The following is a 14,275-nucleotide window of genomic DNA, read 5'->3' on the forward strand; positions in this document are numbered from 1 at the left end:
ACAGCCAATGTAATGTTTACATTTGGCACTTCTCATCCCGAAGTGCACTATTGCCCGCTTATTGGCCGATCAGGAGCCAAATTTCGGCAGACAGGAGTGACACACTAGAGGTGTTAGAAGTAAGTATGGGCCCTATTCTGGTTCACTCTCAGAGGCAAATTCCTTCTCAAATGGACAAACCATGTGTACTGCAGGGGGGGGGGGGGCAGATGTAACATGTGCAGAGATAATTAGATTTGGGTAAGTTATTTTGTTTCTGTGCAGGGAAAATACTGACTGCTTTATTTTTACACTGCAATATAGATCTCACTTTGAAGAAAATCCCCACCCAAATCTAATTCTATTGCACATGTTATATCTGCCCAGTGGCGTAACTATGGAGGGTGCAGGGGGTGCAGCTGCTATGGGGCCCGGGCTCAGCGGACAATCCCCTGCTCCCTTGAGATTTTTTAGTAGCAGCTCAGTAGCCTCACTGGAACCATAAGTCAGAACATTAAGATTACAATTCTATATTACAAAACATATTACAAAGTAGTAAACAAGATGCATACATTGAGTATTTTTGGTGTCTGGAGTTGTTCAACCCGGATATACATTGGTGATAATTTGGTGTGTACCCTGATAAAGAGGCGTCCAGCCTCAAAATGCCAGTGTTATAATACGCATGGAGTGGCAATTCAGTTGAATGTGTATCTGTATATATATATATATATATATACATACAACAAATAGATAATAAATCCAAAATTCCCATAACTCCCCTATTTAAAATGATACATCGTGTCCCAGGAACCCCCGAATAAAAGAGTTCACACTCTTGTTCTCTCCCAGCACAGCGCTGCATGTGAGCCACCCAGAATATACTAGGAAACCTAAATATATCACTATGATGTCATAGAGATTCCTTTTCGGATGCTTGGGTGGTCCACATTAAATATACTTATGTCACAATAAGATAGGCATAGCCTGGAAAACATAAAACAGTCTTGTTTTGCCTTGGACTGCATCTCGCGGGCTATTGCATAAGCCCCAAAATGAGCCTGATTCCAGTGCTCTGGAGATGTCAGATGTGGGTGTGGATCAGTATTCTTTTTTTGTGCAAGTGTCTAAGCTGCAACCTCCCTCAGCCTAACTTTAACCTTCCTCCCCACAGCCTAACCCTAACCTCCCTCCCCACAGCCTTACCTTAACCTTCCTCCCCACAGCCTAGCCTTAACCTCCCTCCCCACAGCCTAACCCTAACCTTCCTCCCCACAGCCTAACCCTAACCGAACACCCCACAGCCTAACCATAACCTTCCTCCCCACAGCCTAACACTAACCTCCCTCCCCACAGCCTAACCCTAACCTCCCTCACCACAGCCTAACCCTAACCTAACACCCCACAGCCTAATCATAACCTTCCTCCCCACAGCCTAACACTAACCTCCCTCCCCACAGCCTAACCCTAACCTCCCTCACCACAGCCTAACCCTAACCTTCCCTCACCACTGCCTAACCTTAACCTCCCCTCTCCACAGCCTAACCCTAACCTCCCTCCCCACAGCCTAACCCTAACCTCCCTCCCCACAGTCAAACCCTAACCTCCCCTTTCCTCAGCCTAACCCTAACCTCCCCACAGCCTAACTCTAATCTCCCTCCCACAGCCAAACCCCCAACCTCCCTCCCCACAGCCTAACCCTAACTTCCCCTCCCTCAGCCTAACCCTAACCTCCCTCCCCACAGCCTAACCCTAACTTCCCTCCCCACAGCCTAACCCTAACCTTCCCTCCCCAAAGCCTAACTGTAACCTCCATCCCCACAGCTAAACCCTAACCTCCCTCCCCAGAGCCAAACCCTAACCTTCCTCCCAACAGCCTAACCCTAACCTACCTCCTGACAGCCTAACCCTAACCTCCCTCCCCACAGCCTAACCCTAACTTCCCTCCCCACAGCCTAACCCTAACCTTCCCTCCCCAAAGCCTAACTCTAACCTCCATCCCCACAGCAAAACCCTAACCTCCCTCCCCAGAGCCAAACCCTAACCTCCCTCCCCACAGCCTAACCCTAACCTCCCTCACCACAGCCTAACCCTAACCTTCCCTCACCACTGCCTAACCCATGACACTTACCTTGAGGATGTCGGTTGCAAGGATTCCAGCATCTGTATTCTTACAGGCTGGCTCTCAACTTAGATATATTGATAAGTGCTGTTATTGTGTAGCCTTACAGTAGACAATTGTATGACCCAGAATGGGTGCTGTTTTCATGCTGTATATGGACCTCAGAGAAGCCTTTCCGGGGCACAGAGGCTCATCATATTTTTTGCAAAATATATGCAATGTGACACACGGTTCAATCTTGTCTATTTTGCTATTCGATTTTGCTTATTTGAGTAAAATTGAATGCAAAATGAATGGAAATCGAATGTGTTCAATTTTGATTCGATCCCGATGTGTGGTCCTGCATCATCGATATCAAATAGCAAAATAGACTGTGCAGGCAAGAGCAGTACTATATTGTCTAAATCGAATGTGTACACGGAATGTGCCATTCAATCCTGATTCGATCCCGATCCAATCGGAATTGAATGGAAGGTACATTGCACTGTGAGTACACCCCAGTATAGAATAAGACAGTCTATAATTCAGTTGCATAAATTAAGAAATAAATGCATTATTCCGTGTAAATCAAACACATAAAGGGGAACACGTATAAATAGTCCTGGTCATGGAATTGGGAAGGTGTATTTTTATACTGTAGATTTTGCCTGGTGTTTTGGAATAATTCTTTTTATTAATACTGTGTATATTCCAGGGTACTGTTCAGCCTGCAGAGCTCTCAGCACAGTTGAAAGCGGAGATCTTGGTATCTGTAAGGACTTAAAATAAGACTGACCTGGTCACTTTCATAGTCTCCCATAAATATCACTTTTTCTGGAGCCTCGGCATGCAAGAAATTTCTTCTTGCAGCTAAAATTGGCTCATTGGCAGTAGTCTGGTGCCTGCAAAACTCATCTATTTGTGGACAAAACCTGTTTGGTGGGGGGAGGAAAGAGAGAGACTCAAGGATCAGATGGGGAAAGAGACAGACAAGAGGCGACATCTCGGCTGACTGCGCCGCACGTGGGAGCACATAAAGAGCATTGGACGGGGTAGGGAAGAACAAAAATAAACCTACAAAAACTTTTTGGAAACAGAGAACACTAATACATTTCATCGTTTCAGAAGAACAAAGAACTTTTCTTTTAAAAGAAGATAATGAACACTGTAGAGGCAATAGTGAAACAAGGTCCATAGGTTGGAGGTGATGTAAGGTGAGAAGACTCAACCCTAGAAGACAGAAGAGACAATGGCCAAAGGTGGCAGCAACATGATGATCTTCCTGGTCCTCACTTCCCTCTGTTTGCACAAGGCCTTCATGGAACAAAGTCGGGTTCTAGAGCAAAGGAAACCTTTTTTTGAGCGTCTCAGGAGGTTGGAGGAACAGGTGAGTTCTGCCTCTGGCTGCATAGACCATTCATGTCCTGGCAGCCTGTAACAGGTAGGGTTAGGCAACCTGTGGCTTTCTGGGAGGTACATTTAGGGCGACAGTCACTAGGATGACCACTATTGATTGACAGTGACCTGGTTGACACCTAAGAATGGTCGACATACTCTAGGTTGACAATGACAGAAGGTTTATACAGGCTTAGGGACGCCATGTAAATGGTCGACCATCAAAACGTCGACGTGAGTTTTTAAAAAAAAATTCAAGATCATACAAGATGAGTTTTTCAAGTTCATACTTTACTATCCAAGTGGACATCATGCCGGAATTATGGCGCTCGCAGCTCGCCATGCGAGTGCACGTGGACACTCAACATAAATACCCATAAAAAACTTTAGAATGTCCACCATGTACATGTCGACCTTGTGTTGACTTTCCGTTATGTATGGTATGTCAACCATTCTTAGATGTCGCCATAGTCACTGTTGACCAATAGTGACTAGGATGACCCATTATCCCAGAACCATTCCTGGGGCTCTGACATTTATTTCACAGTCCCAATAATTAAACTAGGCAGTGTGAATCTGCAGGGCTGGGTTATGAGCGTAAGGACCAATCAGAAACTGACTTTGCAGATTTTGTATATTAGATAGGAACTCTGGATACAAATGGGACCATGCCTATCATTTTTATCTGGGCCCTTGGTTTTTTTTTCTCAGCACAGCCACGATTATATTTAATGAATCCATCTTTCCCTAATGACTGTTATAGAGTGAGGCAGGGATGAGACATGAGACAGTTTTGTTTTTAGTTTTCCTGATATAAAATCTTTATGTGTGAGGCAATTTCAGATATTTTTAGAATTTGTAGGCACATTTGCAGCTGTTTTGGGGGGCAGAGATTTACTAATCCTTCTAAAGATGACAAACACAGCTGTTGCCCATAGCAACCAATCAGATTCCAGGGGTGAAATGTAATAGGATGAGAGATTCAGAAAGTGAGAGATTTGTTAAGAAATCTCCAGTTTTTTTAAAGAGGCAATCATTTACACTGCAAAATCAAACTGTTTTTTGCAGTGTAAATAGTTGCTGCTTTAAAAAACTGGAGGTTTCTTACCAAATCTCTCACTTTCTAAATCTCTCATCCTATTACATTTCCCCCCAGATACTATACTTATTGGTTAAACTGGGCAATACCTCCACTTGCCATTTTTTAGATGGTTAGATTAATTTATAAAAACTACTTTAGAACTATAGGTCCAAACACACTGGGTGATTTTCGCTCATTTAACAAGTTTCCCGGGGGTGGACGACTTTTCATAGCAGGAAGCTATGGAAAGCCATACATTCCGTCGCTCATCTGCTGGTAATACCAGCAGATGAGCGGTGGCGGGTGGCGATGATGCGGGAGCGCGCATTAGTGCTCACTGCTCATCTGCTGGGCAACTTTTGAGCTGCTTTCAGAAAAAATTACAAAACTGAGCTGCTTTCAGCTTAAAGTCACCCAGTGTGTATGGCCAGGGTTAGGGCCTTAGGGTTAATACTGTAAGTCATTTGTTTTCAAGGTACTTGTTTCCTAGCACGGCGCCCACGATGTTCAGTCGTATGGCATTGTATTCAATTTAAAATTGTATACCATTGTATATGGCATACAATGCAATGCGATGCGATTTTAAATTGTATATACAATTTTTAATTGTATTAGCACCTTAATAGGTGCATACAATGTTAAATACACCCCCACGCCAACCCGAAGCATGGCAAGCGAAGCGCGCCCACGAGGGGCGGCAGTATGCGTCCTCCGACCTGTTCATACCCCCACTATCCACGTTAGCGTTACTTTACATGTATTCCGTGTCCCCTCGCAGGGCTCGCTGTGCTCGCCACACTTCGGGATCGGTGGCTTGCCACACTATATAAAATCAACTCCACGCCGACGTGGATAGTGGGGGTATGAAAAAGTGGGAGGACGCGTACCGCCGCCCCTCGCCACGCTTCGGGTTGGTGTTGATAGTAGGTGGCTTGGGGGTGCTTTTAACATTGTAAGCACCTATTACGGTGCTTATACAATTATTTATCTTATAGGGGGCACATTTAACATTGAAAACACCCATTAGGGTGCTTATACAATTTAAATTCGTATACCATTGTATATGCCATACAATGGCATACAATTTAAAATTGTATAACATCGGCTAACATCGCATCGCATCGCATCGCATACCATTGTATGCCTTATGGTATGCGATGCGATGGGCGCCGTGCTAGGAAACAAGTACCGTTTTCAAGAAATGCCTTACATCACCTCTGTCATTGTTCCCCTCATTTAAATTTGCAACTGTTTTTTATTTTGTACAGGGACATGTTCTGCATTCTCAGCAGCTGATATCAAGCCTATTTAATACACACTTACCGCAAGCTATAAACCGCACTACAATGCTAAGTAATACACATTTCACGTCTATGCAGCGCTGTGATCTTGCTGAGCAATCTGAGTGGTCTAGCATCGCTCAGATTGCTCTGCAACATCGTCAACTGTGTGGGGTCCATTAGCGCTAGGATGCATAGGCCCCAGTCATTTCTATGCTTTGCTTCATCAGCAAAAAACTGGCTTACAGTGAGAACAAAGAAGCAAAACAGAGTAGGAAAGGAAAAAAATAATAATATAATTATCATAAACATTTGCGTATATTCTATTGTAGTCCTATAATGATCAGCTAAGAGGTCCTATGCTAATGAAGCATACACTCTTTTTCGTGGTTACTGGATACTAGAGACTGTTTTTGGTGTATACATGTTGGTAAACGTAACAAAGAACATAATTCTCACAATTGCCTATTTATTTGTTATATGACCCATTGCAGATTGTGTTTGGAAATTGGCTAATATACCGCCATTCTATTTCTTTGCAGTTTCGACGTTTTCAAGAGGTGACACTGACCCGTCTACAAGGGATTGCTGAGAACTACAACATCTCCTATAACATTGATGCTCGCTTCAACCACATTCATGACCAACAACGGTCATTCGCACAAACGGTCAATGCCTCTAGTGAAGTGACTGAAAGAGAGCTGAATGACATCAAAGTATGGCTGAAAAAGGTTCAGAAGAAAACAAAAAAGTTGGACATAAAGATCTCTGCCCTGGAGCAATCCATGGCTGATAGGAATAAGCAGATGACCAAAGAAAATAAAGCTAGGGATGTGACAATAGCCAACCTGACCTCAGCCCTCAGCAGCCAGAAAAGGATAATTTACCAACTGGTGAAAGACAAGACTGAGATGCAGAAGGGCATGGAGATCTTTCGAGAGTCTGTGGAGAGGCAGGGAGGCAAAATTGCTGAATTAGAGAAGAAGTTACAAAGTATGGAGCAGAATGAGATTCTACCACTGAGATCCTTGACATTGGCACAGGAGCTCAATCGGACCCCTGAGAGTAAGCAACTGGTGTCTCCAGAAAATGAGCCTGAGTCAATTACTGTCCAGCAGCGTATGGTCAAGCTGAAGGCCAAGCATAACCAGGGAAAGAAGCTGTTGGAAGAACAGCAGCTGCTTATACCACCCAATAATAAAATGTCTCACATGGCTGCTCCACATAGAGAAGAGACGAGGAGAATAAGTCCATCAGAACAGAAGACATCTGACCTACAAACTACGAGTGCACTACCAAGCACAACAGAACTTCCAATGCCCAACTCCAGGCCGAGCCTTCACCTGGGAAAGTCTTTCTCTGACACAGGTTATGTTGCCCAGATATCAGCTCTTCATGGAAATGTGACCAGAGACTACAGCCCACCGGTAGCGAAAACACCCTATTTGCAAACCACCAGGAAGCCTCCATATACCACAAGCCTCCCAAAACACCAGGTGGAGAGCACCAAAGCACCAGCCACAAGTAAGTCCATTGTGAAATCATGCTTGCAAATATCAGATACTGGCATCAGTTCCCAGTCTTTCTCTCGTACATTTACCCATTAGTCACTGCTCCTGGTATTATTATTTACTTACTGGTTAGCAGAGTGTGGTTTGTCAATGCCAACAATATAATGTGTTGGGTAAAGTCAGTGATGTTATGTTATGTAAATAAATACATAAAATCACCAGCGCAGTTACTAAAAAGTAATATATAGGATGTATAAGTATCATAACAAAGGTACCGGTTTAAACAAAAAATCAAAAAATTATATATATATATATATATATATATATATATATATATACACGTATGGAGCAGGAGTCACTCACCAGTCTTGCAGTAAAAATGCAAGGTCCTAGAGGTGGACCGAAACGTCGACCGCACTAATATCTGTCATGCTGCCTGATTAAAAAACATTTTTACTGCAAGACTGGTGAGTGACTCCTGCTCCATACGTGTATTTATATTGGACCACTCCTTGGCCCTTTTTGAATGTCACCCCAGCAATTATTTATTTGAACATGTGAGTGCCAGCCATCTGGTGAATATATATATAAAATCAGAATTAAAAAAAGTATATAAAACACACACAATGGCTCATCTGGACTAGTCACTAGACCGGATATTATAATAGGACCTGTTATATGGACCCTTACTCATTAAAGTTCCGTATTTAGCAGTGCGATATTACCATATATGTAGGAACTGTCCTTAGCAGTCCCCTTCGAGATTTCTGCCAGATGGTAGGCTGTAGGGTTATCCACTGAATATCCAAAAACTTCAGCTTTCCGGATATAAATGAGAAACAGGTTCGGTCCATAAAAGATTGATCTTAGTACGGTCCATGGTAGGTGACTCTGGTAAATCTGGCAAACAAAGTGATTGAAGTCCAATATTAAGCTTGACGCATTTCTCTGGGTAATGGTAATGGGCACCCAGTTTCCTCCGAAGTACAGAGGTGGAGGGGGGCAAGAAAAGGGTAGTCTCTGTGTCCCCATTTGTCAACTTCTGGCCTATACCATGTCTCAGTAACGTTTTTTATTCAACAGTTGCTGCATTTGTACCATTGATAGACATACACGGAACATTGACATATTCCGTGTATTATTGGTAGATGCTAATACTGAAATAGGGTACTTGTTTCCTAGCAGGGCGCCCATCGCATACCGTACTTAGTGGTGTGCGATGTGTTCGATGCGATATTCCCGTTAAATTAACAGGAGTGCTTGTACAATGAAATATCACATAGCATTGCATGCCAGCAAATGGCATGCAATGCGATTTTTAATTGTACAAGCACCCTGATGGGTGCTTACAATGTTAAATGCGCCCCCATTGTCAACGCCACCCCCACTATCAACGCCAACCCAAAGCGTGGCGAGGGGCGGCGGTACGTGTCCTCCAACCTTTTCATACCCCCACTATCCACAACGGCGTGGAGTTGATTTTAGATAGTGTGGCGAGCGCAGCGAGCCACCAAACACGAAGCGCGGCGATCGCAGCAAGCCCCGCGTGGGGACGTGGAATACGAGCCCGAAGCGTGGCGAGCGCAGCGACCCCGCGAGGGGACGTGGAATACATGTAAAGTAATCCGTGTCCCCTCGCGGGGATCGATGCGCTCACCACGCTTCGGGCTCGGTGGCTCACTGCGCTCGCCACACTATGTAACATCAACTCCACGCCGACGTGGATAGTGGGGGTATGAAAAGGTCGAAGGACGCGTACCGCCGACCATCGCGGGCTCGCTGCGCTCGCTCGCCACGATTCGGGTTGGAGTTGATAGTGGGTGTGGCGTTGACAATGGGGGTGCATTTAACATTGTAAGCACCAATCAGGGTGCTTGTAGAATTAAAAATCACATTGCATCGCATGCTGCTATATTGCATGCGATGCGATTGTATAAGATGCACTACGATCAAAATCAGGGGCACCGTGCTAGGAAACAAGTACCTGAAATAGTAATCCTAGTATCATGATACTGCATGTTTTTAGTTTTCTGTCACAGATAAAAGCCAAAGTGACTTTATGTTTATTTCTACTAATTCTTTTCCTTTTGTTATTGTTGTTTTAGTATGTAATGTGGATGCCATGTTGATTTTTCCCAACTCTTCCACTGAAAACCTTGCCACCTTTGGTAAAGGACTGAGGGAAGCGTTGCATGAACTGTCCATCTGCACCTGGGTAAAGACCAGTGTTGGATACCTGGGTACTATCCTTTCGTATGCAACTGAAGAGAATGACAACAAGCTTGTCCTCCATGGCAGGAATGGTGTGGCCTACGACTCTCTCCACTTTGTCATTGGAGATCCAGCCTTTCGGGAACTGCCAGTTCTACCCTTTGTGGATGGCAACTGGCATCATACATGCTTCATCTGGTCATCCATCCAGGGCAAGTACTGGTTCTATGTTGACCGTAGATTAATGTCTACCGGTTCCAGATTTCAGAAAGGTTATGAGATCCCTCCTGGAGGATCGCTGGTTCTTGGGCAGGAACAGGACACTTTAGGTGGTGGATTTGACCCTTCTGAGGCATTTGTTGGTCATTTGGCAGGTTTTGCCATGTGGAATCGGGCTTTGTCGCCAGGAGAAGTCTCTGGCATTGCCACAGGGAGAGGATTGCCTAGAGGTACCATCTTAACCCTGGCAGATGCCACTTCCCTTCATGGTTCAGTACAGAGGGTGAACTGTACCTGTCTGGAGCACTGCGTGTAGACTTCCATGAACAATATTTTGTAAATAGAAGATAATACTGCTTCCATATTGGACAATTGCTGGACGACGTGGAATGTTACTGACTGAAACATACAGGCCTTTCACCCTTCATCCAAAGAAACACACAGACCTTTTTCACTGTCAGATGAGCAATACCTGTTGTTGTATTAATAATGATTACTTATCTCGTCATATTTTGAGGCAAAGTGCTTACAGCAGTGGTTCCCAAACTGTGTGCCATGGCACCCTGGGGTGCTGAGGGATACTTGCAGGGGTGCCTTGGATTGGTGGTCCAGGACCAATTCAATTGTTTATATTTAATATAATAGGCAAAACCAGTGTTGGTGGCTACCAATTATAAAATATGTAGACAAACAGAAGTGAATCTGATCCCTGACCATAAAACTGAACCCAAGGATGACATATAAACACAATTTATTTAATTAAAAAAAGTTACTTTTAAAATTCTTAATAAGAATGCTTTGGCCTGTGGTGCTCTTTAAACAATTCTGATACTCAAGGGTGTCGTGATTGAAAAAAGTTTAAGAACTACAGTATAAAAACAGAGAAGGGTCCATTTATCATTGGATCGCTTATGCAATGGAATCTGAGCGGCATTTTCCGCCAACTCCGCCTAGGGTTGCATTGCAATAAATATCCTCCTGCAGACGCAGGGACAGGAGCTCCGAAAGGGGCCTGTCCTTGCACTCTTCTCTGCTGTGTGCCAGGAGTCAGCAGTGCGGTCTGTAGCCCATATGCTACAATGGGCTACCGCCATCTCAGAATGGTGGTAGCCCAGGGACCTGTTGCAATGCTGGCCTATGTTAATACATCAGGCAGCATTGCATGCCACATAGTAAGTTAGTAACCTATGGGTGGAACGTCTGCGAGCAGGGAAGGAAAGATCGCAGCGATGATCGGAGATTCGTGCTGTGGTCCCTCCTACATACATTCACGGGATACTTAATATTTGTAGCTAACATAGCAAAAAAAAGTGTTTTCAAAGAATTAGCTGCAAATATTATATAATAAATGGGCCCCCGAACGCCAATTTGAGTATTCTTAGCATGTTGCAGTAGGTGCCGCTGTAGATCTCCTAACATTCTTCCAAGATTTATTGGACACATGACTTCTACATTGCTTTTCGATATTGGGTCTGATATTGGGACCTTTTTGCAAATTTGTCGCCCTGCTGATTATCGATAGACCATGCATGCGGACAATACACTGTGCCCATGCACGAGGTCCCCCTGTGAACGAAGCCAGTGATGGCTGTTCGCAAGACAACTGACAGCCAGCCAGCTTTTGTAGTCGGCACCCCGCGGCTTTCTAGGAGTGCCACCTAAAACTGTAGGATGCTTCTGGCCGTTGGGAGGGACGGAAAATGACATCATCAACAGCCCAAGGCCATTGTGGCGCCGAGTAAGCCTAGACTTACTCGGCTGCTGCCCACAGGGGGGGGGGGGGGGATCCATTCGACGGTAGTGTTTCCAAATAGATTTCCCCCCTGTCCAAAAGGTTACAAATGCATTTGCATCCGTGCACAGGGGTGAGGAGAGACTCTGGTGGGGCGGCGTTTACCTGTTCGCTGGGCTACAAAGATTCGCATCCAGCAATCAAGTCTGGATGAGGCCCATTGTGCAGTGCACGTTTCTTCTTTTGAATAATCAATACCTGTATACAGTATGGAATGTATATAGGACTATGTGGGTTAAGTTCAAAGTGGTGTTAGTCTACCAGGTCATATTGCATTATATTCTGCAATTCATGCTTATTACCGTGATATACATAACCAATAAAAATATGACTATAAATCCACTGCAAAATCATACTATTAGCAGATGTCCTATACCGTAGAATATGTCAGCTATTATAAGTCACTGTTTATATCCATGACTCCTATTTCTGCCAATAAGGCAGGGTTGCTGACTTCCTAGCCACTGACTGGGTGGGATGGGGGCGGGACTTCCAGGTGAACACACATTCTAGTCACAGGGAATTGTTCCATTTTCTGGGGATTATATCTGTGAAATATATCTTAACTGGAATTGTCACCGGATATACCCCTATCAAATCCCATTGGGAATCTTATATTTATCCCATTGACTCTCTTTTGAGGAGTTTTAAAGTGTACACATATTTTGTTGAAAGGTTTCTATTATATCAATCGTCTACCGGAAGAATCCAGTTTATATTCAGACATTCATATATCTGATCACGATTCTCCATTTCATGACTCTGATGGGTCTCAAGTTTATTTTTAACCCCTGATGAAGTCTCTAACGGAGACGAAACGCGTTGGGTATTGGTCACGGTTTCGAAAAATAATAGAAATCTTTCTTCAAAAGAAACAACCACGAATGTATTTACTTATTTTATTGAATGACATTACAATCTGAGGCCGCTGAAGACACTATTGTTGGTGTGTTGAGGAGTATCCAGTTCCAACTAGTAGGGGACTGAGTGTCAACAATGACCATATTCAAGTATTTTAATAGTGCAATTTTAGATATTTTTGTATTGTGTGTGTATGTATATATATATATATATATATAGATAGAGAGAGAGAGAGAGAGAGAGAGAGAGAGAGAGAGAGAGAGAGAGAGAGAGAATTTAGCAGGATAGCACTCCTCTCAATGTACAGCTTGCCCTGGTCCCCTTCCTAGGTATCTCCTGGCATGGAGACCAAACATATCACATGGACTGGACGGCACTCGGAATAACGGCTCACAAACAGTGTATTGGCTTAAGGTGCCCATACACGTTACAATTATTGTATACAATATCGCATCTCTTCGCATCTCGGTTTTGCAATGAGATGAGATCTAGTACAAAAAGTATGTGCAGCACATACTTTTTGTACTAGATCTCATCTCATTGCAAAACCGAGATGCAATGAGATGCGATATTGTATACAATATTGTATACAATAATTGTAACGTGTATGGGCACCATAAGCCAATACACTGTTTGTGAGCCGTTATTCCGAGTGGCGTCCAGTCCATGTGATCAGGGCCGGCCACTGGAGAGCGGTAGTGAGCAACAAAAGCAGCAGCAGCAACAGAGCTCCCGTCTGCGCCGAGGAGAGCAGGAAGAAAGCAGTTGGGACTGGAGCAGGTGAGTGAGCCATACCCCCGCCCCTGGATAGGGCCCACACTCCACTGACCCCCCTGGAGTCTGCCTGGAGTTGCAGCTATCGCCACATCGCTAACCGCCCCCCCCGGTAAGTGATGCTGCAGCATCTCCGGCAACCCCCCACCCCCTGCAGAGCGAAGTGGCGGAAGCCGCATAAAAAAAAAAAACATGGTGGAGAGGGTGAGCGCCGGGGCAGACACACAGTCCCCTTCCTAGGGCGCTCTGGTGCATGTCATATATATATTTATTATACTGTAGTTTTCTACTATTACAAATAAAATTCAAAGCAGTAGTACACTTCTCCCCACATGTATTGTTAGGCGCTGTGACATCATAAAAATATTAATAGTAATAATAACAATAATACCATTGCAATATTGCAATCACGTGTCATATTGGGAGTTATTTCAGAGCTGCTTATCTCTGGCTTTTTGTTTCTTACCAGTAGTAAGTCTTGTACTGAGAAGTCTCTCAGAATGTGGCCACAAGATATGAATCGGTAGATGTCAGATATGCAAGCCATCATCCACCCTTAGAAGCCGCCACAGGAGCAGGCTTGTGTATTTTTGGAAAGCTTATAAATTATTTGAAACAAATGCAATGATCTGCTTCAGATTATTTAAAGAAGGAAAAAGGCCTCTACTCTGCTCACTGATGAATGTTCACCTCCAATATGTGTTACACCCAAAGCAGCATCTCTAAGTAAGGCGGAGTTTGCCTACTTTGCTACAAAGGAATCTCCGTAAGGGGAGGGGGGGAGGCGCGTTTCGCTGCAGCTAGGTACAGCTTTATCAAAGGTTTGAAAAAGCTGTACCTTACTGCAGTGAAACGCGTCAGTATTGTGACTCTGGATACCCATCTAGCACCTCATTGCACTCTATCTGGATCCGGACCAGCCACCCATTTTAAAGAACTTTCCACCTACTCCATTGTTTCATATATACAGCATTTGGACTCTCTCTTCAACACCACCCCTATGGAGAAAACTGCTGCTATGCATTCTGGAGTGGAATAAATCTCTTTTCTTCACTCAAATGTACGAGTGGT

At 44.2% G+C, this 14,275-nt stretch overlaps 1 protein-coding gene across 1 annotated transcript; it reads left to right on the forward strand.

The window, feature by feature from the left end:
- Nucleotides 1–2,822: 2,822 nt before the first annotated feature.
- On the forward strand, nucleotides 2,823–10,644 carry PTX4 (pentraxin 4). Its single transcript, XM_083151979.1, has 3 exons — nucleotides 2,823–3,467; nucleotides 6,379–7,360; nucleotides 9,453–10,644. Exons 1-3 carry the CDS (start codon nucleotides 3,330–3,332, stop codon nucleotides 10,091–10,093), a joined length of 1,761 nt encoding a protein of 586 aa, XP_083008105.1. The 5' UTR covers nucleotides 2,823–3,329; the 3' UTR covers nucleotides 10,094–10,644.
- The last annotated feature ends 3,631 nt before the right edge of the window (nucleotides 10,645–14,275 follow it).

The sequence above is a fragment of the Crinia signifera genome, chromosome 7 (genome assembly GCF_055691185.1).
Source record: "Crinia signifera chromosome 7, ASM5569118v1, whole genome shotgun sequence".
Lineage (NCBI taxonomy): Eukaryota > Metazoa > Chordata > Amphibia > Anura > Myobatrachidae > Crinia > Crinia signifera.